Source organism: Porites lutea, chromosome 3 (assembly GCF_958299795.1).
Source record: "Porites lutea chromosome 3, jaPorLute2.1, whole genome shotgun sequence".
NCBI lineage: Eukaryota > Metazoa > Cnidaria > Anthozoa > Scleractinia > Poritidae > Porites > Porites lutea.
Genome location: NC_133203.1, coordinates 42,454,447 through 42,475,590, shown reverse-complemented (window position 1 = coordinate 42,475,590; position 21,144 = coordinate 42,454,447). Strand labels below are relative to the sequence as shown.

Here is a 21,144-nt window from a genome sequence, read left to right as displayed (position 1 = left end):
CACAGCTCAATGTATATATTTAATAAAAAAAACGCAGTATGTTGTAGAATTTGAGCTCCTTTGGATATTTATTATTTTAGAATTTGAATAAACAATACAGTGAAAATATGTTCTGTTGTTTCAGCAATTCACCTGCAGTTCAGGGTTCGCACGCTTCTTGAAAGTCCTTGAATCTTTAAAAGTCCTTGAAAATTGCAGTCGGTGCTGGAAAGTCCTTGAATTTCAATTCTAACTTTATAGTTTTAGTAGAACTCAAAAGAGAAAAAAGCAAACACAGAAGGACCTTCGGGATAAAATTACTCGTGTTGTGGAAGAACTAAAAAAGATATAGACTCAAGGCTCTTTTTTGCACTTAATGGGAGTCCTTGAAAAATGGGAAATGTGTTCTTGAAAGTCCTTGAATTTTTTGTTCAAAAAGGGTACGAACCCTGTCAGTTTCCTTGCCTTTCTCCTTGCTCTTGCGTAGCGCGCGTTGGGTTGTGGGACAGATGCGCTGCAGCCCTTGGACTAGCCTTCCCATGACGCTCCATGCTTCCGGTTTTCGCCGTGCCAAAGCGGCGCCTGGAAAATGCAGAGTCGTACGCGTCTTTAAAACTTGGTAACTTCACTGGTTTTAAGGCGTTCTTTCTAGTAGTGTCAAATTTTCGGCAACTGGTCACAGTCAAATGTTGAAAACACCGTGGAAGGGTTTATTCTTACGAAATATGGGAAATGTGTAAGGCCCTCGTTACTCTCGCAAAACGGCTTTTATTAACAGTTACCAAATAATTGTTCTTTAATATATATTTAACGTAGTTTATGGAATTTGTGAGTACTGCCGTCTTCTGAAGCACGGACAGCAGGTTTGTTTTATAAGAATAAAGCCATCCTGAAAAGAGTAAAAAAGAAAAACAAATGTATGAAAAACAGCCAAAAGAAGCGCAAACTTTTGTACAATTCAAGACCATTACAGTGTAGTGACGTAAGCGCGAGTGGTTATTTATTGTCTGGATACTAGCTCTCTCTCTTTTTGTCGTAGGGGGCTGGAGAGAGACAAAAAGAAAGCGCGCGGGGGACAATGGGAAGGGGAAAGGGAGGTCTCTTTTCCCATCGTCCAACGCTCGTTTGCTTTTTTAACTACACTATTGCTATTTTTAGTGGAATACTCGGAGGGAAAGGGGGGCCACTGAGGTGGAGAAAGTCTAGCTACAGGTTTGGTAGGCTGCAGCATCGATGCAATAATTTCAGGTAGGGCTGATGTTTGGCTTATTTTGGGTAAATGTAAAATGCCCATCGCCTGCCAACAGTACTAAACAAGGCCAAAGGAAGGGGCAGTTGTAACGGACTAACGGTTACACGTTTTCACGAGGTTAGCACGGGCTCCATGCATGCTCACCTCGTGCACGTTGCAAGCACAGGCTGCACATATCGGACACATTATCTAGGCATTGCGACTAAATCCCGAAAAAAAAGGCCTAAAATCTTTCTGTAATTGCCCCAAAATTGTTCTAAAAATCTCACGTTTAGCCTCAAAAAACTGAACCACAAAACCTCCTAGAAATACTGGTTGGCCTGTGGTGATAATTCTTTAGAGCTTTTGTAGGTTTTGTTACTTGGTATCAACATTACGGAGCTTCAGCAACGACGACGGCGACGGCGACAACCTTGCCTTCACAAGTGTTAATGATTATTATTGAGCTTCATATGAATTTTAAAGTGCTTTTATTGCTCACCTTAATTGTGGTCCATATAGACGGTTTAGTCTCTACATCTGCCAGCATGCAGCGGACATAGCAAGTAAAAACAACGAAAGCTAATATCAGGAACGCAACATAGATCCAATCCTGAGGAAATAGGATTACAGAATTAGGATTATGGTACTAAAATTAAAACTAAGTGCTAACAAGAGTCGAGTGGTAATCGGTTTCCGTTGCTGAATAAAGTTAGAATGCTAGATTTTTCATAACGAAGTAATATTCAACCGAGCTTTGGGTGAGACATAGCCTGCGAACAGCAGACGTATTTCCGACGTCTGCTGTTCGCAGGCTAAGTGAGACAAAGCCGGTATTAATCTTATCTGGACACTGATTGAGGCGGAAGGTTGATAGAGGAAGGCGAGGCGAGGCGAAAAAAGCAAATCTTGTCAAGAGTACTATTTAGGACATACTGAAGCCCACAGGACCAAGAAAAATGATTTTCGAAGGCGAGCACCCCTCTTTTCTTAAGCTCTAGATGAACGCCCCCACCCCTTCCCTCTCACTTAGTCGTTGAATATCTATATCCGCCATTGTTTTGTTTGTATTATTCTTATCGTTTAAGGAAACATCTTTACTTACACAATTCCTGCTATTGCGCCAGAGCTGAGACCACTGCACCTTCCTGGGCATGCGCACTTGGAATAAAGCGATGTGTACTAAGAAACGCATATAGAAAGTCATATAAATACGTTATTGAGCAAGCGTGAGGTCAAGGTGGCTGGATAATGGCAAAGTTTATGGACCGAGACGTAGTTGAGGTCGATAAAAACGGAAAAGAGGCCAGAGAGAAAACTTTTTCTTGCGGGATTAACGCGGGAAATCCCTAGCGTGCAAGTTTGGCCTATCCTTTCTGGTCGGGTAGCCAATAGGAACACAGGATTTGCTTCATCTTGCCCACTCGCTGGTTCAGCCATAAAATAATTGCTGTTAGGTCACACACAGTAAACCGTGAACACCTGAAATATTTCAGGAATTTGATAGTTTAGTGACCATTCACAATCAGTAAAATTCAGGGGCACTCGAGCAAACTGCAAAACCACAAAGTTCTAACCGTCGCTGTTTACGGTCAGTTCTCTTCGGTTTATGTTTTTTTTTTCTTCGCAACATGATAGCAATCCATAAACTTCATAATTTCGTGCGTTTCAAAGTTAACTTTAAAAATTGGTGAATGACTGATGGATGAATGCATGAATACATAAATGAACGAACGAACGAAGGAACGAAGGAACGAAGGAACGAACGAACGAACGAACGAACGAACTAACGAACGAACGAACGAATGAATAAATGACAACTTCGTACCGGAAAAACGTAGGACGACGTACGTTGAGAGACTTTATCTTAAAGACTCTATCTAGGCACAAGAGTACTGAGACTAATTGCCCTTTGATGTAATTTTGGTTCTTAAAATAGCTTTTGCAATGCTGTATGTACTTATATGGTCTGATGCAAAGAAAGACTGTTGTCGTTGAGACTAATAATGCACTTACATACAAGGAGCCAAATGTTTTCATAACGTCCACTCTTCCTTCTTCTGTGTCTTTACAAATAAGATCAATTGAAGTTTTTCTGTCAACATGATCAATGGAGCAAATCAAAGGGACAATCTCTGAATGTGCTCAAATGCCTTTTAGCGCACTGGCTTCATCATATGCATGAATACAACAAATATAGACGCCAAGCTGAACCTGCAGAGTCTGAAAGGGGTTTCTCGGTATCCGGGATTTGACCCGAAATATAGTGGGGGATTCGGAAAAACGCGAAATTTATTGACGAGATACGGGAATTGACCGTCACTCGAGGGGCGGGATTCGCCAAAATCTTGGCACAAGATGCGGAATTGGGAAAGAAAATGGTATTCGGGATAAAGATGACAGAAGTTTGGGATGCTTGATTGTCGTGAATATAGGCGCGCGAATTCGGATCCGGGACTCCTCCCCCCTTCCAGCTCCTAATCCCGAAGGCCGGGATAGCAATGAGAGAATAAACAAAATATGATGAAAACGTAGACAAATGTGTATTTCAACAAACTAGCTGAGTTAGATTTTATTTCGCCATCTTTTGTTGATTTCTTCATCCCTTTTGCTTCAGGATCAGATTGTCGTCTATATTTTTGTACCCCAGCAATTTATACTAAGGCCTGGTTCAGACGCCGTACTTTTCATGTGCCGAACCTAACTGAATAAGTTCGACTTTGGAGCGACACTGGCGCGACATCTGATTCAGATGGCGTACCGTGTGTCGAACCTAAGTTAAGTTCGACAAAAGTTCGAAAGACTTTGTCGAACTTAACGCTTTTGCCGCACCAAACTAAAACTGCCGTACCAAATTGATTCAGACGCCGCTTTATTGCAGTACTTAATTCATCAGTTAGGTTCGGCACATGAGTGGAGCGGAAACTGAACCACCACCACACAATACAGATGTACATGCGAGTGAAAAATTGGTAAGCTAGCAATAATTCCTGGTTTATTGATCTAATACTGTATCACCAATTATCAACTAAAGCAACTTCAGTTTTCAGGGAAAGAAGGCGAGGGAAGCATTGAAACTTGATTCCCGAGGGACGAGTTACTATGTGGTTTGTTGTACAGCCCGCTAAAAGAACAAATATAAGGGAATGGTCAACTTTCGCGGGTAGCTTTCGCAACCCTCTGACGTCAAAAATTTTGCAATGCTGCCCGCATAGACTTTTGGCGGGAAACGGAGTTATCCTCAGATATCATGTGACCTCAAAGCAACCAGTGAGAGCGGGTGCTGTTGGTATCACATTGCGTATAAAAAGTCGGAAAATAAATTACACTCTGAGACAATTTTTACTTCTGTTTGTCACTTTGGACTCTGTATGTCAACTGACATCGTCCATTTTCCTCATCATAAACACAGTCAGATAAATTCTGTTCGCCAATATTCACTCGAAAAGTTCCATAAAGGGAGGTTTTTTGCGTCAAACATACCTGAAAAGCAAGAAAATTTATCCTTGAGTTGGTTGTTTGATATGTGTCTGAAGTTCGAACGAGGCTAGCCGTGCATAAACAAAGCTTTTTAAATAGTCTGCCGAGGCAAAATGGCCGTCGCGTGACAAAGGTCTATTACTGCTGTGAGATTTTTTAATACAGTTGACTCCCGATAACTCGAACCCTCGCTAACTCGAACCTCGCGTTAACTCGAACCAAAATCGATTTCCCCTGGATTTCCGTCATACATTTACTGTAATTTTACCAACGGAAACTCGAACCCTCGATAATTCGAAGTTGTTTTTGTTTCCCCTCAGATCATTTCCATAAAATTTTACCCTCGGTAACTCGAACTATGTTTTGAGCGCTTAAAAAGGCGGGAAAAAAAACAGTGTACAAGCGTCCGAAACATTGAATTTTGAATTTCCCATTCACATGTTGTACGCATATAGTTTACTAATGGAGGCTGATCTTGTTTGTCGCAAATCACTTGAAACAGCTTTACTAGTCTCAAAACAGTAAAACGCGTGCTCTATTTAGGCTATGTGTTGTTACGTTACGTTCTGATTTATAATCTAGAAGTAAAGAAGGAACGGGAAATAGAGGAATGAGGAACGGGGAACGGCGATACTTTAAAAGCGGGAATCTTTTGAAAACGCTAAACGAGGACGATTCTAAAAGCCATTACTTTTATTGATTTTTGTAAACCGAGTTATCTTTAACAGGCTGGTGTGAAATCACCCCTTGCACATTTCAAAGTTCTTAGCTGAATGATTTTGAAAGTTTGAGTTTGACAGAGGTAGTAGTCTGTTTCAGCCAATCAATTGAATGAACAAAAAACGCGCGCGCTGTCAAAATTTGTTGTTGTGTAGTCATGTTTTTCGTGTATATTATAACCTATACAAATTATTGTGCAATTATTATTATTAGCATTCTGTCTACACGATGCTATCGTAATTATATCGTTTGATTCAAATGCGCCACTTACGGACTCGTATTTTTTTGAAAACGGGGAAAAAAATCTCCGTTTTCAAAAATACCCGGATAAGTGTGGACAGAGCCTCAGAGAAAATTCATTTTGCTGTAATTCATGCTACAATATTATCATGAACATGATCAAGAGAACATACTGCCACGTTTTTGCAGTGATTTTTAGCATCCTCCTTGGGTAAGGTTTGAGCTGTCCATGAATAGCAAGGGTTCCACTGATAGGAATCTTTTGTCTTGCCAGAAATGTTCGCTGTAGACGCTTCTGCAAAGTTAAATCTGTTAAACAACGAAAGACATGAAGTCAGTTATTAGTCTGTACACACACAATGGCAGAATCTTTAAAAAGTTGCAAACAACCTCGCCTCGAGGCTTCTAGAGAAACGTTCTGGTGACAATTACATTTTTTGGTCTGAATTCGGGTCAGGATTTGAAGAACCGGGCGGCACATGTACACCCCCACCAAGAATTTCCAGGAGTACCCCTCCGGACCGGTACATATTGGGTAATGTTGCATGAAGAGAAGGGGGACCGGAAGCACGGACATTTACTCTACCTTATTTAGGGTTACAAAGCAGAATCCTCACAAAACAAGTGAAGGCTTGCATCAATAAATTCTACGGCTTCTTTGCCCTTCGAGTTGTTTTCCAAAGCACACATCGTAAATAAGTCTTTTTTTGCCTACAAAGACAGACTCACCCTTTCTTAAATCAGTGGCACCTAAGGACGGTCTCCTCCTAGGGGACTGTGCAATAATTACCTGGAGGGGGGGGGTCGGAAAATTAGAGGGGGGCATAGGAGAAAATGACAACAATAGAGAGGGTGGAAGTAAAATTTATTACATACGGGGGGGGCATTCCTTTTTCATTCCTTTTTGCAAACTGGAAAAGTAGTGGAAGAGATATTAGAGTTCAAATATAAATACTAAAATTAATACTACTGTTTTCCTATCTGTCATGCAGTAGGAAAGGAATGCCTCTGTTATATATGTTAACACAGTGCTACTTTATTTGTACTAAGATTTAATAAAACAGGAAACTTTAATTAAAAGTTGCAAAAGCGGCACTATAATCCTATTCAATGAAAAAGAAAGATGCCAGTGTTAGCACATATGGGATCATAATTTAGCAGAACATGAAAAACCCAACTGTTGAAATTTTAATAGCAATACAAATTTAAAGTGTGGTAAATAAAACACAGTATGATTAAATTGAGCTTCAAAAAAAAAAGCTCAATCAGACAGGAATTCCTGAGTTCTCACCTTAGTGCACCTTAGTGCACCTTAGTGCCAGAGATGCTGTAGAAGATAAGGAATCTCCCAATCAATTCATGCCGAGACAACACAAGCTCAGAGTCCAGTGATTCTGATGACTCTTCAAATGACTCAATGGGAGGAGACTTTTTTCAAGGGGGGGGGGGGGTTGAAATTAATTTTTGCTTAAAGAGAGGGGGGTATGACTTCACCCATTTCCCAGCCCTCCCCCCCCCCTCTCTCCAGGTAATTATTGCACAGTCCCTTAATACATTGAAAACAATTTTTTAGGCTATTCAGAGTACTTTTAGATCTCTAGAAATGAATTCTGAACAGCACTACAAAGTGTTTAGCTGCACGGTCATCCTAGGGCAACTTGAGTCTTCGAAATTACAACGGCTTCAGTATTATTCTCGAAAATTTTAGATGCATTTTAAAGCATTACGAAAGTAAGAATTTGATTCCTCTCTCCATCGCATTTTTGAATCCGACCATTTTAGTGTTCCTTTTTCTATGAAAAATAACTTAACCAGGGCAGGGAATTTGTTAGGTAAGCTTCAGAAGCTTTGAAACTTGTACATAAATGGATCGGTCATTTTTAGCCCTCCTCAAGCTACAGAAAATTCTAGCAATTTTTGCTTCTCCGAACAGATATTTTACAAAAAATGTCAAATGTCTAGGGTTGTTTATAAGGCTAGTTGTTGGGACTGTCAGGATTTCTACTACACAGACAAAACTAAACGAAGATTGCATGACAGGAAAACGGAGCACTTCAAATACGAGACGTTAGCCTGCATAGCTGGTGGGATTCTTTTGCCCGGGGTACTTTTTTGGCGGCGGAGCAGCCACACGAGGCGAGCGGTGAAGCTGCAAGGGAATACCCACTTGAATACCCACTCTTCTCACGGCCCCGCAGCCAAAACAATACAGCACCCACACGCTAATCCCGCCAGCTATACATGCAGGCTATTATGAGTGGCAATCACTCCTCTACTATTGCTGACCATGTCATGTCATAAATGGGACCATTTTGAAATTTTGGCAAAGAGGACAGTCAGACTGACTGCTGATTAGGGATTTACAACCTCACCTAAATGAAAATGTCAGCGGTGAAGAACTTTACCTTTTCATTTGCATGCTTTTTCTTTTATATGCAAATTTTTCTACTATATGTTACCTTTTGTTTCTTTAATTAGTTGCTTGTCCTACATTTTTCAAATTTCTGTTGTTATTCAAAGTCTTTTTTCTCTGCACTGAAATGCGTTTATATTTCCTTATGTTTATCACCGCAGCTTGCTTTTTGTTTCTTCTTAAGCTAATTTTTTGCATTTTGACTCTTCCTTTTTCCTGGTTTCTGAGTTATTCAGACAGGATATTGGTCAGATTTCAACTTGGAAAGTTAAATTTTTATTAAAATATTTATTTATTTAAAAACTGACCGAGATGCGTAAAACGGTGGAAACCGCTGTGGATTAGGCTTTTGCACATTATGTTTTTGCCTCCCTACTAAAATGCTCCACCTTAATGCTCCATTTTTCCCACTAAAATGCTCGGTCTCCGCAAAAAAGTCACTAAAATGCTCGGATAATGCTTATTATACAAACGGTTTTTTTAATTAATTTCAAAGTTTACACTTACAAAAACGTGCAAATGCAAGTAACAACGACAACGTGTACAAGTTCATAAATACAGCCAAAAACACCAGCTGTATTAGGTTTTTTGTGAATTTTGAATTCTGTTCTTCATTTTGTTCAAAAAAGCTGGAGCTCATGGGGCATGGGCTCCTGAAAAAAGTTAATTTCTATTTTATTTCCTCGGAAAAATTAATTCTCCGGGGAAAATGCCACTAAAATGCTCGAATAAATGCTCAATGCTTTTGCCTCACTAAAATGCTCGAAAAAATGCTAGCATAATGTACAAAAGCCTACTGTGGATACGGATACGCGTCTAAGTCAGTTGCACACGTCATAAGGGAGTATGGTAATTGATTAATACAGGTTTACTGTGTACGGCAACGGTATTGTATCGGGAGAATTTAAGTCAGTGACTTAAAATTACGAGGCCAAAATTACGAGGCTTATGTATCTTACAGGGGGTGTCGACCGATTTATCGGCCCACGATAGCGACGTTTCGACGTTCTGCTGAACGAAATAGGCCACGGGCGACGACAAGCGGAAAACGACGCCAGTACCCTACCTTGGAACGCCACGTTTATCATTTCCCTTGGCTTTGCTGGTTTTGTGGTTGTAGAAACCTGTAGAAACCAAACGAGCTGCAGAAGAAACATACCTTGGTTGGCCTGGTGATTCTGACCCAAGACTCCATAGATTAATCTCCCCTTCATCGGTTGAACAGCGACATGCGTCTATCTTTTCGCATTTCTTCACCGTTTGAACGGGAGCTAAGTGAAAGAGAGCTGCAGCAATAGCGAAGGTAATGGCGCTCATAATTTAAGGCAATATCACATACTTTTGGCTCGTCACGCAATCCTCTCCAACGAAAGGAAAGCGGGTCGTGGGTAGTCTGACAAGGCGTCGGCGCCCGTTGGGCCATGGGGGCGGGATGAGAGGAAGGGGGTTTGAGGTGAGGGAGTGGGGCGAAAAGACGGGTAACATTCTTGTTTTCAGACTACCGAGTGGAAGGCTAGTTGTGGGGACCCAAAGCAAGAGATATGGCCAGGAAAAATACTGAAAATGTACAGGTGAGATCTACATTCCCACAGGCCTCCTCCTCTTCCCCTCTCCTCTCTTCCTCCTTATTTTTTCTCGCTCTCTGGCTGCGCGCCGGGATGGCTTGCTCGCATCTCGATATGTGTAACCTGTGTACAGTCATCCCTTCCGCTCAAACAAAATCTGTGAGAGTCTCTCTCCCCGATAAACATTTCAGACATGTCGTTCTTTATACAAAAACGAGTCGGCTTCATTGAACACAACGGCTTGAAATATTGACAGCTTGGACAGCCCGTTGACAGAATGTTTGTTTTCGTACAACATGATATTGTGTTCCGTGACAAAGACAAAGGGCAAAATTTTTGTCACACCTTCAAGTTCCAGTACACGTGGCTTCATCCAAAATAATTCACGATAACAGCCAAGGTAAAATGGTCTCTCCAATTTTGTGAAAATACATTAAGTGCACCTTCCTTTTCTTAGGATATATTTATTCAGATTTCAGTTCGCTTGCAGGTCGCGCTCAATGTTTTACACTTTTTTTCTTTGTGTTCTGTCGCATATCATCATAATCTGCATGTGTGTTATACAATACCTGAAATCTGTAATAATAAGCCGTGGACTGGACTGTGGATTTTTCAATAACCTGGATTGGAGTTTTGTGTTAAAAGGGTCCCCGAGACAGTGTTTTCTTTTGCTACGAGATCAATAATAATTGATTTATCTTTCAATTCGTACGCTCTACTGGGAGAGAAAGTATGATTTCTCTAATTTTAGAACGTCCTGAAATATCGATTATGAGAGTCCGTGATCCAAGGTTTATAATTTTGCGAGTAAGATGCTGTGGGTGTGATTTGGTATAGAATTACTGCGTTTTTCCAGGCGTAATATTCACGTTTTAGTCATTCGTCCCCGAAAATGAATGCCGGCGTCTTCGCTCTTATCCTTGCTCTTTTTGCTTTAGCTCCCGTTCAAGGAGTAAAGAAATGCGAAAAGATCGATACCTGTCGTTGTTTAACCGATGAAGGAGAAATAAGCCTCTGGAGTCTTGCAGGACAGACGCCGCCGAATCGTGCAAGGTAAACCATCCCATTTACTGAAAATAAGGCTGTAAAATGTGATGTGTTAATAACTTTATTTCACTACCAGTAAGGCGTAATTCGGATACGAAATTAGAAAATTACAACGAGACTGGCTTTGTTTAGATCTAAGAATTTTAAGAAACACTCCCACAGCTAGATATTATAACAATAATTATTGGATGTTCTTCGACCGTTGACCGTAGTTTGGCTCACATTTTGTTTGCACCACAAGGTTTCAGGAGCGGAACAGTCACATTTTTTACGTTTCTTTCGTCGTGAAATCATAGCTTTATTCTCATCGTTTCGCTGCGCTTATTTGTGGAGCGAAGAAAGGGGCATGACTGATCCTTCCGTGATCAACGGTCGAATGTACACCGCATGTAACCTCTGATCTCTTTGCTCTTTGGTTTAGCTATCCGAGAGAAACCTGGGAAGTAAAAATGAGAGCGTGGTGTGGGTTTTTTACTTTTACTTAGTAAATATCGCGCCACAAAATAATCAAAACAATATCTTAGTTTAGCGTAGAGTATCATTTCTTTTTCACACGTGCAATGTTAATCTTCACTCTTCAGCTATTCGAGAGAAAGCTGGCTTTCTGGGAAAATATCATCACTTCTTCCCGCGAATTCACAGCGTAAGCCCTGAACACGCTAGTCTCGCGCGGCGCGTAGAAAACACTGAAGGAATTTTTAAAACGCTCTTCATAATTTCGCTAGTTAATCCGGCCTATCCGTTAATCCTTTAAATACCTGACTTGGACGACTGATTAAAATGTGTATTGTAGTATTTATTTCCAAGAGATCACTCGAAGCAATCGGATGAATTTCGGGCTAACTTCCGATCCGCTGTTTTTAAAATTCAACTAAGCACATTGGCCGATAGGATATATATTGTAGCAAGGTAAAGTTTTATAAGGGAATTTTTTAATTCACAGCGCATCCCTATTACCGTTCAATATTCACAAAGTCGAAAGCTAGTCCTAAAGAAGGCCTTATAAATATTTATCTATTCTATTGGCCGCTTTTTAGCAACCTGTGGCTAGAATGCCCGACACTTATTTGCATCTCATTTTCAGTATTCGCAAACTTCTTTCTACAAAACTATGAAGAGGACTGAAGAACGTCTTTTAATAAAAGTTTTATCTAGATCATTGTAAGCCAGGATTCAATGGAGTTTCTATTAAGAATTACTCCTTGAAGAGTCGACTTTTCTTGACATCCGTTGCCGTTACGTTGTTTTATTATCATGTCCAGATAAACGTATTCCTCCTCTATTCTTCTTTTGTCTGCGTCCAACAAAGTACTAGCTCGTAGCGTGGCTTTGATAGATCACCTGTCCCATTGTTCCGTTAGCTTTATGTTAATAAGAGCGCGAATAGTAAATACGACGAAACTGCGGCCTTCTTTCTGCATTAGGCAATGTCCACATAGCCTGCGGACACAGGCGTATTTCCGGTCGTCGCTTCTTTCCACCCATGCCAAAAAGCTAATCCGGACATTTTGAAACCGCATATTTTTAATCCGGCGCGTAGGTGTGGATGGGGCTAGACTACGAGAGTCCCTCATTTTTCCTCAGGGATAGTAGTGCGAGCGGAACGCGAGCGCGCGTGAAAATCATCCCACGCGAGAAAAGGCGACACGATGGGGCCTTAAAGTACCCTGGAGTAACCTAACCACCAGAGATCAGGCTCTGTTTTCGTTTCGCTTTGAAAATAACATTCCGGCGGGCAAGGCGAAACGAAAATCGGTTTTAGCGGTAGAGAGAATGTATGAGAACCGCTAAAATTGGGCCTGATCTCAGGTTAACTCTGGAGAGCGGTTTAAACATGTTAAAAAGACGCAGTTTTGGTGATTCGGGTGGACGGAAGTCCGATTCGTGTAAAAAAATGTGTGGTTTCAAAAATATCCGGATTCGTGTAGAGGGGGGCGTTAGACTTGAAGGCTTATAGATCACGGACAGGGTAAAGAGGGTTAAACAGCGTCATTTCTATTATTACCAGCTGTTTTCTCCGAAGAAGACGACAGACACAACTGGCGAGAGGTAGCCTCTCACAGACGTTTTTCGTTTTTCTATTTTCTATTTTCTATTTCTCTTTTTCCAATTTCCCTTCCCCTACCTCCTTGCGCTTTTGTTCAATAAATCCCTTGTTATCAAGCTAGCTCCCAGGGTCCTCTCGAGTAGGAGAGAACCCTGGGAAACGAGGTTGAGTCTCGAGGTTGTGACAATTTAACATCGACCCAGGGGAGGTTTTGTGTCCAGCGGTTTTAGTGAAAACAAGGGTTTGTAGGGGTTGCTCAGTGTCGCGGGCTCACAAAACCTCCCTTAGGTGAATCTTATTGCCGAGTCTCGAAGACTAGAAGGTCGGGAACACCTTAGGCGAGAGACAGTCTCGTTGCATGCAACCATTAATTTTTTAAAATCTCTACTGATTTAACCAACAGATTTAACATTTCAAGTTCCTCCTCTTCCTCGACTTTCTACCAGTGGAACCCCTGTAGTGCGTGGACAGCTCAGGGCCACCCCTGTGAAGATGCCGCGGTAAGTAGAACTTTGTCCTCGCATTGGGCGTGAAAAAAGAGCCCAAGCCACCACCACCACGCGACGGCGGTGGAAACTTCATTTAAAAAGTGAATTCGCGCTGTTTTAAATTTCATCGCTATATTACGCCTCGTTCAATTTGTCAAATGTCAGCGAATTTTTCAGGAGTTGAATTCTTAAGGACCACATCGATAGCTCGCAGACGCCCCCTCCCCTCAAAAAACGAAAAAAAAATCGGGAAGAGAGGGAGGGAGAGAGAGAGAGAGTCTCTCTCCCCTATTTGTTTTAGGGGATGGGGCGTCTGTACACAGGCTACACATCAAAGGTCAGGAAAAGAACAAAAACATCTTCCCTTCACGTCCTCTACAAAACGTGAAGTGTCGTTGTCGTGCAGTGACGGAAAAAAATGTACCAACAAGTGTGATGCACAAAGTTTTTGTTTCACGTTTCCGTTGCCGTTGTCGTCTCTGTCGCGGTCGTCGTTCGTTAAAGCTCCCTTAAACCAGAGTAAAAATAATACCTGTTCTTTAATAAATACGATTGTCTTCTATGAAAAGGAAATTCTACTCCGGATCAGAACCTATCGATATATGTATATTTGTATTAATCATATTATACAGAGATTTCTTACAGGATACTCCCATAGGAATAAATGAATGGACAACCTTATTAATGTATCAATCTTCTTACCTAAATTAATTAATAGTAAAACCTTTATCAAGGGGACATCCATAGATTCTCGGCACCAGTGTAGAGTTTTTTTGTTTACGCACGTGTCTTCGAAATTTTTCCCTTTAACTTATAAAACAGGCGCCTGTTGCAAGAGCCGGGCCAATTCATCGTATGACTCAGTGACCAAATCAGTGTTCTACCTACACAGGTTTGTCAAGTCACCCGGCCAGCTAATTCCCGGCAGAGTTCTTACGTGAGCATAGGAGAAAGAGAAATGTCGGACTGTGTGCTTGATGAGCAGCGTGGGCAATGTCAGTTGACGTATGGAGTGAAAGGAAGCAATGAAATGTAAATAAGTGATATTTGATTTCTCCTGGATTTATCATTATTCTAACCTTCGAACAAATTCCCTAGGGAGCCTTAGGAGCGGGAGAGAAAAGGTAGAGTTTTAGCTACTCCTGGGAATTCTTAGGGGGAATGTACCGCCCGGTTTTCCAAATCCTAACCCTATTTCAGATCAAAAAGGTCATTTTTTACACCCTTTTTCAGACCTTTACACTGGCAGAAATTTTGTCGTCGTTACATAGACTAGAACGCTAAGAAAAAGATTTCTTAAAATCCATTTTGAATTCGCGTATTACTCTTTCTTTGTTAAGTAATACATTAGGAATTTAAAGGACAAATTCTTTCATACACTTTCGTAGTTCCCGCGAAAACCATACCGTTTTCTTACCGAAACGGCGCACAAAAACAATGTTCTTTCGGGCGGCATATACCTATTTGTGTTATATAAGGGAGTACCCCTGGGGAGTTTTAGTCCCATCTTTTAGTTCACCTTTTTTGGTAATTCAAGTGCTCCTTCCGTCAGTTTGGTTCTTGTTATTATCTCTCGCAGAACTACAATTTCCCTAGTTTGCAGCGCCACAGAAGAAGGAAGAGTTGAGCCAATGGTCTCCGATTCCTCGTCTTTCGTAAGTAATTTACTGAAAGCGGATTGCTGAATCCTGGAATCTTCTTTAACGTAAACTTATCCAAAATGGGAAACGTCTTTCGATGCAACGAAATATTTGTCTCTAGTATCTCAGTTTTCCAGCTCCAGGTATTTCTTAACATTTTTTATACCCGCGTTTAATGCTACCTGGATATCAACCTTGGTCATCTTCGCAAAACCGCCTACGACGTTCTGTAAGTCTAGGGTTTGTAACCGAAGGCGAAGTGGTAAAGTTAACATGTCCACATGTCCACTAAGGGAACGCGGTAAAAACGTTTCGAGTAGCATATTCCATATCTACTCCAAACTTCCCAAAGATCAAAGTCCTAGAGGATAATTAGTATCATTCTAACCATAGTTTTAGTAGAGAAGACTGGTTAGGAAAGCCGGCAAACATCAGACATGAGAACAACGGTGCTGCAGTTTATGTTGGAAGCTCCCTGACCGCGGTCCACAATCCTTTGAAGTCCTGAATTTTTTTCAGGCTTCTTTAAACAATTGCATAAATTGCGTTCACTGCGACGATCATTTCTTCATTTTCATTTCATTTCCGCAGTTCAAATATGATATATTTCATATGTCATTAACCCTTTAAGTCCCAATTTCCACATACAAATTCTCCAAACTGGTCTTCATACATTTCCTTAAAGAATGAGTTAAGAGAATTTGGTAAAAGATCAAGATATTTTCTCTTAGATGATCATATTATTAATTCTCATAACCTAATCTCTTAACAATGTATGGATAGTGTTAGGAGAATATTGATGTTGGACACCATTGGGACTTGAAGGGTTAACACTCATTTCTTTCACGGGAACATATGAACCCACAATTGACCTGCTCCCAACGTCAGTGGCTTCATAGCTCAGTTGGTAGAGCATCGCACCGGTAATCGCGAGGTCACGGGTTCAAACCCCGTTGAAGTCCTGAATTTTTTTCAGGCTTCTTTACGCAATTGCATAAATTGCGTTCACTGCGACAATCATTTCTTCATTTTCCTTTGTTTTTTGTTCACAAATTGTGACTGAATAAAGTAATGCGATGTTTCTGTTGGTCAGTAAGTTCAAAATGCCAAAAATTATAGGAATGCTATTGAACGTTGTGCACGGTCGAGTCTAAAAAAGCTAACAAATGTTCTAACGTACCAATGAAAAACTGTCTTTGACCTGTCACAATACATGATTTCTTTTACTCGTTCACTGGCTCAAAAATGGGATTGCATAACATCTCACTTAAACACAAGAGCCGAAGGGTTGACTGTTATTTTGTTTATTTGTTCCTTCTTTGCAGAAAACATCATTACATAGCGTCTGTGCATGCCCAGGGAAGTGTTCCCTAGGGGTCAAGGGGAATGCGGGGATACAGTACGAATCCAGCTCTGACGACAAGGGGGGCCTTAGTATCGGAGCTATCGTCGGTATTGCGTGAGTACAAGTCACAAGTAGGGTTTTGTGGTTACTTTTGGTCAAGCGCTCTATAACTGCGTCCCAGACATAATCTTTACTCGGTTAGTAACGTCTGCGAAGTAGCGCCGATAGCCTTGTTCTTGGCTCCCAACGGAGTGAATGAATGAATTCCCAGTTGAATAGGGGCTTTTTTAACAAGCCAACCATGGCGTTTACTCACATCCTGGGCCCACAAGAAGGGGCGCTTTCCATCAAGGCTCCGTCCAACCAGAAAATTGGGGACCACCTTTGGTTGGTTGGAACGAAATATCACTTTTCATTTTGACAAAATTGTTGTCCCCTGTACCGCTTTTCTGTATCTTGCTCGCAAGTACAACAACCTCGTCCCCAGTCGTCTTCTAATATGGCAGTGATATGGTGATATGGGCATCCCCATTCCCAAAACATGTGATATGTGCATCCCCTGTAACCCTAACCCAAATGGCTTAGGTAATATGAGAAGGGGATGCAAATATCACTAGGGTTTTGGGAATGGGGATGCCCATGTCACTGTAACAGTTGCAAGTACAATAACCAAACGTGCGGTGGCTTGGGTTAGGTCTGTGAAATTATAACCACATTTTTTTTTATGGAAAGCGCCCAAGGATTTTGGTGCTGACTTGTGGACGGACTTAACCAGAATTTTAATTTTAGGGCTAGCGCTCCACAATCACATGGGGAAAAAAAGGCCGTCTCTTTTATGTCTGAATTGCACCAAAATATTTTCTCATAATCTCATTCACCACCAGTAGAAGTGTTTAAAACTGATTTTGCATGTTATCATTGCAGCATTGCAGGTGTTATATTTCTGATTCTTGTGGCGTTCGGCATTCTAATTTGTTGCTTGCGTCGTAAACTGCCGTCCGGAGTACCAAAACCCTCCATTTGTACTACAATCAAGGTAAATCATTTACAGTGAATGAACATAAAATTAATTACAAAACTCTCCCAACCGGTATGTAGGCGGATTCGATAAATAATGTTTAGATAAAAGCGTTGGAAAAACGGAAAATGGCTTACCACGTATTAAACACGCGCTAAACTCCGTTTAAATAACTGGCCTTTTTTTCTAAAATCACTTTGTTTGAGAAGAGAATCAGTTAATTTCAAAATATCAAACACAACAAAGCTTGTCAAAACACTGGGCGCCCACACAATCTGTGTGTGTAACCGATTGTTATTTTTTTAGTGGAAAAAACATCTTGTTTTGTTATTTTTTCGTGTTTTTCCAGCTAGTTTTAATTTTCAAATAATAATCAAATTGTTTCTCTTTCCTCTAGCTTGCTTTGAAAATGATCAAGAAGAAGCTATGTCCCTGCTGCTAATGAAAAGCAGAGCCAGTCTCAAGAGACAATCACATCGATTTGTTTTGCCACGTTAACAACTATAATGGATTTTTTCGCTTCATATATCAATGATCCGAATAAATCACTTTTCTCTTTTGTATCAGAAGTCTAGTTCTGTTTGTGATATGCCTTTTTGCCTTTTGCTATTTAGACTTACCATGGGTACCAGAGATTTTTTCTCACGTGCTACTGAATGCTTCTGTTTCAGCGTAAATGAACTGAATGCTTCTGTTTCAGTCAGTGGCACATAGGGTAATTTATATTAGTATCTACTAAAACAATGGATAGCGTTTTTTGCGCTCTCTGATTGGTGACTAAAACTCGATCGCCGAGAACGAGCGCTTCAGGCGGCCTTCTTGACTGAGTTTAATCCCGACATCTCGACAATCGTTTTCACATGGACCACAATGCACCTTGTTTCCCCCCCAAAAGTTTGCATAACCATTTTCTTTGATTTCTCTTGGGATGACTGTAATTCTCTATTTTCCAATTCCCCATAATGCACTCTGTTTGCCCCCCAAATTTTGCATAAACCATTGTTATAACATAGCGCGCGTGCTTGCCCTATATAAGTCCTATTGAGCCGCTATGAACAAAATCTTTATTTACGCACGCCCGTGCGTAAATAAGATGACGTGAGCATTTTTTTTTCCCTGGCTGCAAAGTTGTCGTCTTTTAAGCTGCAGTACACTTTTCCTTGTCTTTAAAATATGGAAGAAACCAGCGAAAAACTGCCCAATTTTTCTATCGGCATTGACCTTTTCGGTCCTGATCCAACAAGCAGCAAAAATAAAGCCGAATTTAAAAAAAAACTCGCAAGTTGCGCGTTTTGCAAATTTGTCGAATACCAGCTGCAGCAAATTTTGGCCGAAAGACATTCACTGGGAACAGAACAGACACCAACTGGTCATCAACAACATTTAAAGGCAAAATTTCCGTTTTTATTGTTGTTTTTAAATTTGTTATGCACTTTGTTATCTCCGGACAATCCGACTGAAGCAGGAAAATTTCTCTCGCAATAACAACACAAATTACACAAGAAAACATAAATTTATTACTCACAAAAACAACTGCTGCCAGGTCTTCTCAAGAAGCCGTAATGACTAGCCAATGTTCGTAAATGAATATAAGTTTAAGCAAGGATGACAGTCGTCTTCGCTAAAAACATGTTTTCTGGATTTCGCCGAGCGAAACGTAAAGATCTTTTTAGCAAATCCAAACCATACTCCACGACTTCTTACGAACATGTTAGTATTTTAACTTAAGGTGAACTTTAAGACTCTTTTACCTTTGTTTCTGCTTAGTTTCCATTGATCGTTAACGAATAAAGAAGCAAATTTTCTTTCTCACTTTTACAAAAAGAATATTTTCATTCAAACTAGAGGATTGTGGCGTGTTCGCAATCAGCCAATAGAACCGTTTGTTATTGTGTCGCGCGTTACGAGAATTTTGTAGTTAATCAAAAAGCAAGCATTTTTGTCAGCTATGTTATAAAAGAATTTGCTCATGCTTTTAGCTGTGCGTATATCGAGTTATGGATGCACTTGGGAAGTTTGGAGAGCACTAAAGAAGCTAGAGTTGCACTCGGCTATCGCCTCGTGCAACTCTTACGCATCTTTCGTGCTCTCCAAACTTCCCGCGTGCATCCATAACTCGATATACGCACGCTAAGCATGAACAAATTCTTAATTTTTAAATGCTCCTGGGAGTATTGCATTTTCCCAAGAGCATTTTAAGACAATAAGTTATGCAAAATTTGGGGGGCAGACAGAGTGTATTATGGGGAATTGGAAAATAGTCAATACCCAGGAGAACATTGGCTATGCAAAATTTTTTTTTTTTTTTTTTGGGGGGGGGGGGGTAAACAAGGTACATTATGGTCTATGTGAAAATGGTCAATAGGGAACTGTGAACCCCAGCGGGGGGGGGGGGGGGGGTTGGCTACTTGACCAATGTTTGGGTATAACTAGGTGAGCCGCTAAGTGTTTGAAACCCTGACCCTGTTTAGGACAAAAAAATCCTAAAGTACATGCCCTGTTTAAGTCAACACCCTCAATTTTATTTAATTTTTGAAGCAAGGACCAGTTTACAAAAAAGAAGCACCGGATCCTAATAATGGATCCAATCAGCAACAAGTGAAGATATTAAACAAAAGAGGCAAGGCTGATTTTACAGTCGGAAATATATATTTAATTTACCAATTTTTCGGAAGGCATGGCCTTTCTTTCTTTAGGGTCTTACATACAATGATGAGGTGAAGCTAAGACGCTACAATTTGAAGTAAAGAATAGCGTGTAATATGATACTATAATAACACGTGAAAATTTAATAAGAAAAAAGTGACATTAAAAGTATATGAAGACAAAAACCGTTGAAGTAGTGATATGAACGAAATTTGAAATGTAAAAATAGTAGTAATAAATGATTACAAACGGAAGAAATAAAGAAGGTATGACATTTCATCTTTCTTATTGATACCGAATGGTTCAAGAGTTTTGCCCGTCTCGTTGAGGTATGCTTCTCTAGCTTTTCGCACACTCACCTACTCCATAAAGTGGGCGCGTGAAATTTATAGGAAGTTTCATGTTGCAGCCGTGCAACAACGGCTAAGAAATGTACAAAAAAGGGTGATGCACGTGCAACGTTATTTGCCAACCTAAACCTATTGTTTTTTCGCTGTTCGCCGTCGGCGTTGCAAAAACTCCCTATTGTTTTCATCCAGAAATTTTTGCCACCATGGTAACGTGACGTCACACTTGCCCACTCTACATGGTAAATACTTTTACCTTTAAACCGTCCCGTTAAACTGTCCCGTGGTTTGTCCTTCAGGGCGGAAAAACGTAATGAGCATGCGTGAACTTTTTTGCCCAGATCCCCTGGCCGGGTTTGAAAAAATGGCGGAATTTCGAATATTTTATTGCCTAAAAATAAAATGTTTCCCCTCATAACCTGGAAAGAACAGGCAATTTTTCTTCAAAAGTTGCAAGCTGTGGTTATAACCTTGTCGTTGCTTAATTTTCTCGAAGAATACCTCATAGTAAAACGGACTTTAACGACGTTAATTTCCTTGCGTTGTACTGGAAATGTGCATGCCGCATGCATAGGCGTAGGTCCGATTTTTTTCAAGATGCATTCACAAAATGTGTTCATATAAGGAAGTTCCTGGATATATAAGGTCCGGAGCTCCACTGTGGACACAAAAACAACATATCTTTCGACAGTGATTTGCCCAAAAAAATTAACGCTTGCCCACAATGTGTTTGAAGTCACTGAACTTTGTCGTGTTCGAGCTGATATTTTAAAACCCTAGCTCGATCGGACACTCGTAGTTTCGCAGATCACTAAAATATAAGCAAAATCCTCAATGAAGAAGTTATTGCGTTGATATGTGGGCAGAAAAAAGGTCATTCTTTATCTCGTAAAATCTTCCCAAAAATCGGTTTCAAAGCAACTATAGTTTTTAAACTT

The 21,144-nt window shown here is 40.6% G+C and overlaps 2 protein-coding genes across 4 annotated transcripts; one reads left to right on the top strand and one right to left on the bottom strand.

Moving 5' to 3' along the window:
• Positions 1–181: 181 nt before the first annotated feature.
• Positions 182–9,430, bottom strand: LOC140929763 (uncharacterized). 3 transcript variants are annotated; one of them, XM_073379472.1, is made up of 7 exons: positions 9,223–9,430; positions 5,824–5,959; positions 4,557–4,693; positions 3,227–3,305; positions 2,316–2,392; positions 1,713–1,823; positions 182–868 (listed from the first exon to the last, which is right to left on the bottom strand). In XM_073379472.1, the coding sequence occupies exons 1-6, from the start codon at positions 9,378–9,380 to the stop codon at positions 1,799–1,801; spliced, it is 612 nt and encodes a 203-aa protein (XP_073235573.1). In that variant the 5' UTR covers positions 9,381–9,430; the 3' UTR covers positions 182–868; positions 1,713–1,798. The 3 variants fall into 3 exon arrangements, with proteins under 3 accessions (XP_073235573.1, XP_073235574.1, XP_073235575.1); XM_073379473.1 differs by having other exon boundaries at positions 1,713–1,750; XM_073379474.1 differs by having other exon boundaries at positions 5,824–5,945; positions 9,223–9,413.
• A 962-nt stretch (positions 9,431–10,392) lies between these two features.
• Positions 10,393–17,716, top strand: LOC140929762 (uncharacterized). The gene is made up of 7 exons (XM_073379471.1): positions 10,393–10,681; positions 13,126–13,222; positions 14,103–14,242; positions 14,790–14,865; positions 16,176–16,309; positions 17,120–17,231; positions 17,611–17,716. The coding sequence occupies exons 1-7, from the start codon at positions 10,521–10,523 to the stop codon at positions 17,653–17,655; spliced, it is 765 nt and encodes a 254-aa protein (XP_073235572.1). The 5' UTR covers positions 10,393–10,520; the 3' UTR covers positions 17,656–17,716.
• The last annotated feature ends 3,428 nt before the right edge of the window (positions 17,717–21,144 follow it).

Excerpts from the sequence above, each read along its gene's own strand:
- LOC140929763 (XM_073379472.1), bottom strand. The coding sequence starts at position 9,380 with ATGAGCGCCATTACCTTCGCTATTGCTGCAGCTCTCTTTCACTTAGCT. Across the intron at positions 3,306-4,556 it reads GTCCAAAGTGACAAACAGAA|AAAAACTTCAATTGATCTTA; the intron begins GTAAAAATTGTC and ends TCATGTTGACAG. Across the intron at positions 2,393-3,226 it reads AAACATTTGGCTCCTTGTAT|TACACATCGCTTTATTCCAA; the intron begins GTAAGTGCATTA and ends TGCGTTTCTTAG.
- LOC140929762 (XM_073379471.1), top strand. The coding sequence starts at position 10,521 with ATGAATGCCGGCGTCTTCGCTCTTATCCTTGCTCTTTTTGCTTTAGCT. Across the intron at positions 10,682-13,125 it reads ACGCCGCCGAATCGTGCAAG|ATTTAACATTTCAAGTTCCT; the intron begins GTAAACCATCCC and ends TTTAACCAACAG. Across the intron at positions 16,310-17,119 it reads GGAGCTATCGTCGGTATTGC|CATTGCAGGTGTTATATTTC; the intron begins GTGAGTACAAGT and ends TTATCATTGCAG.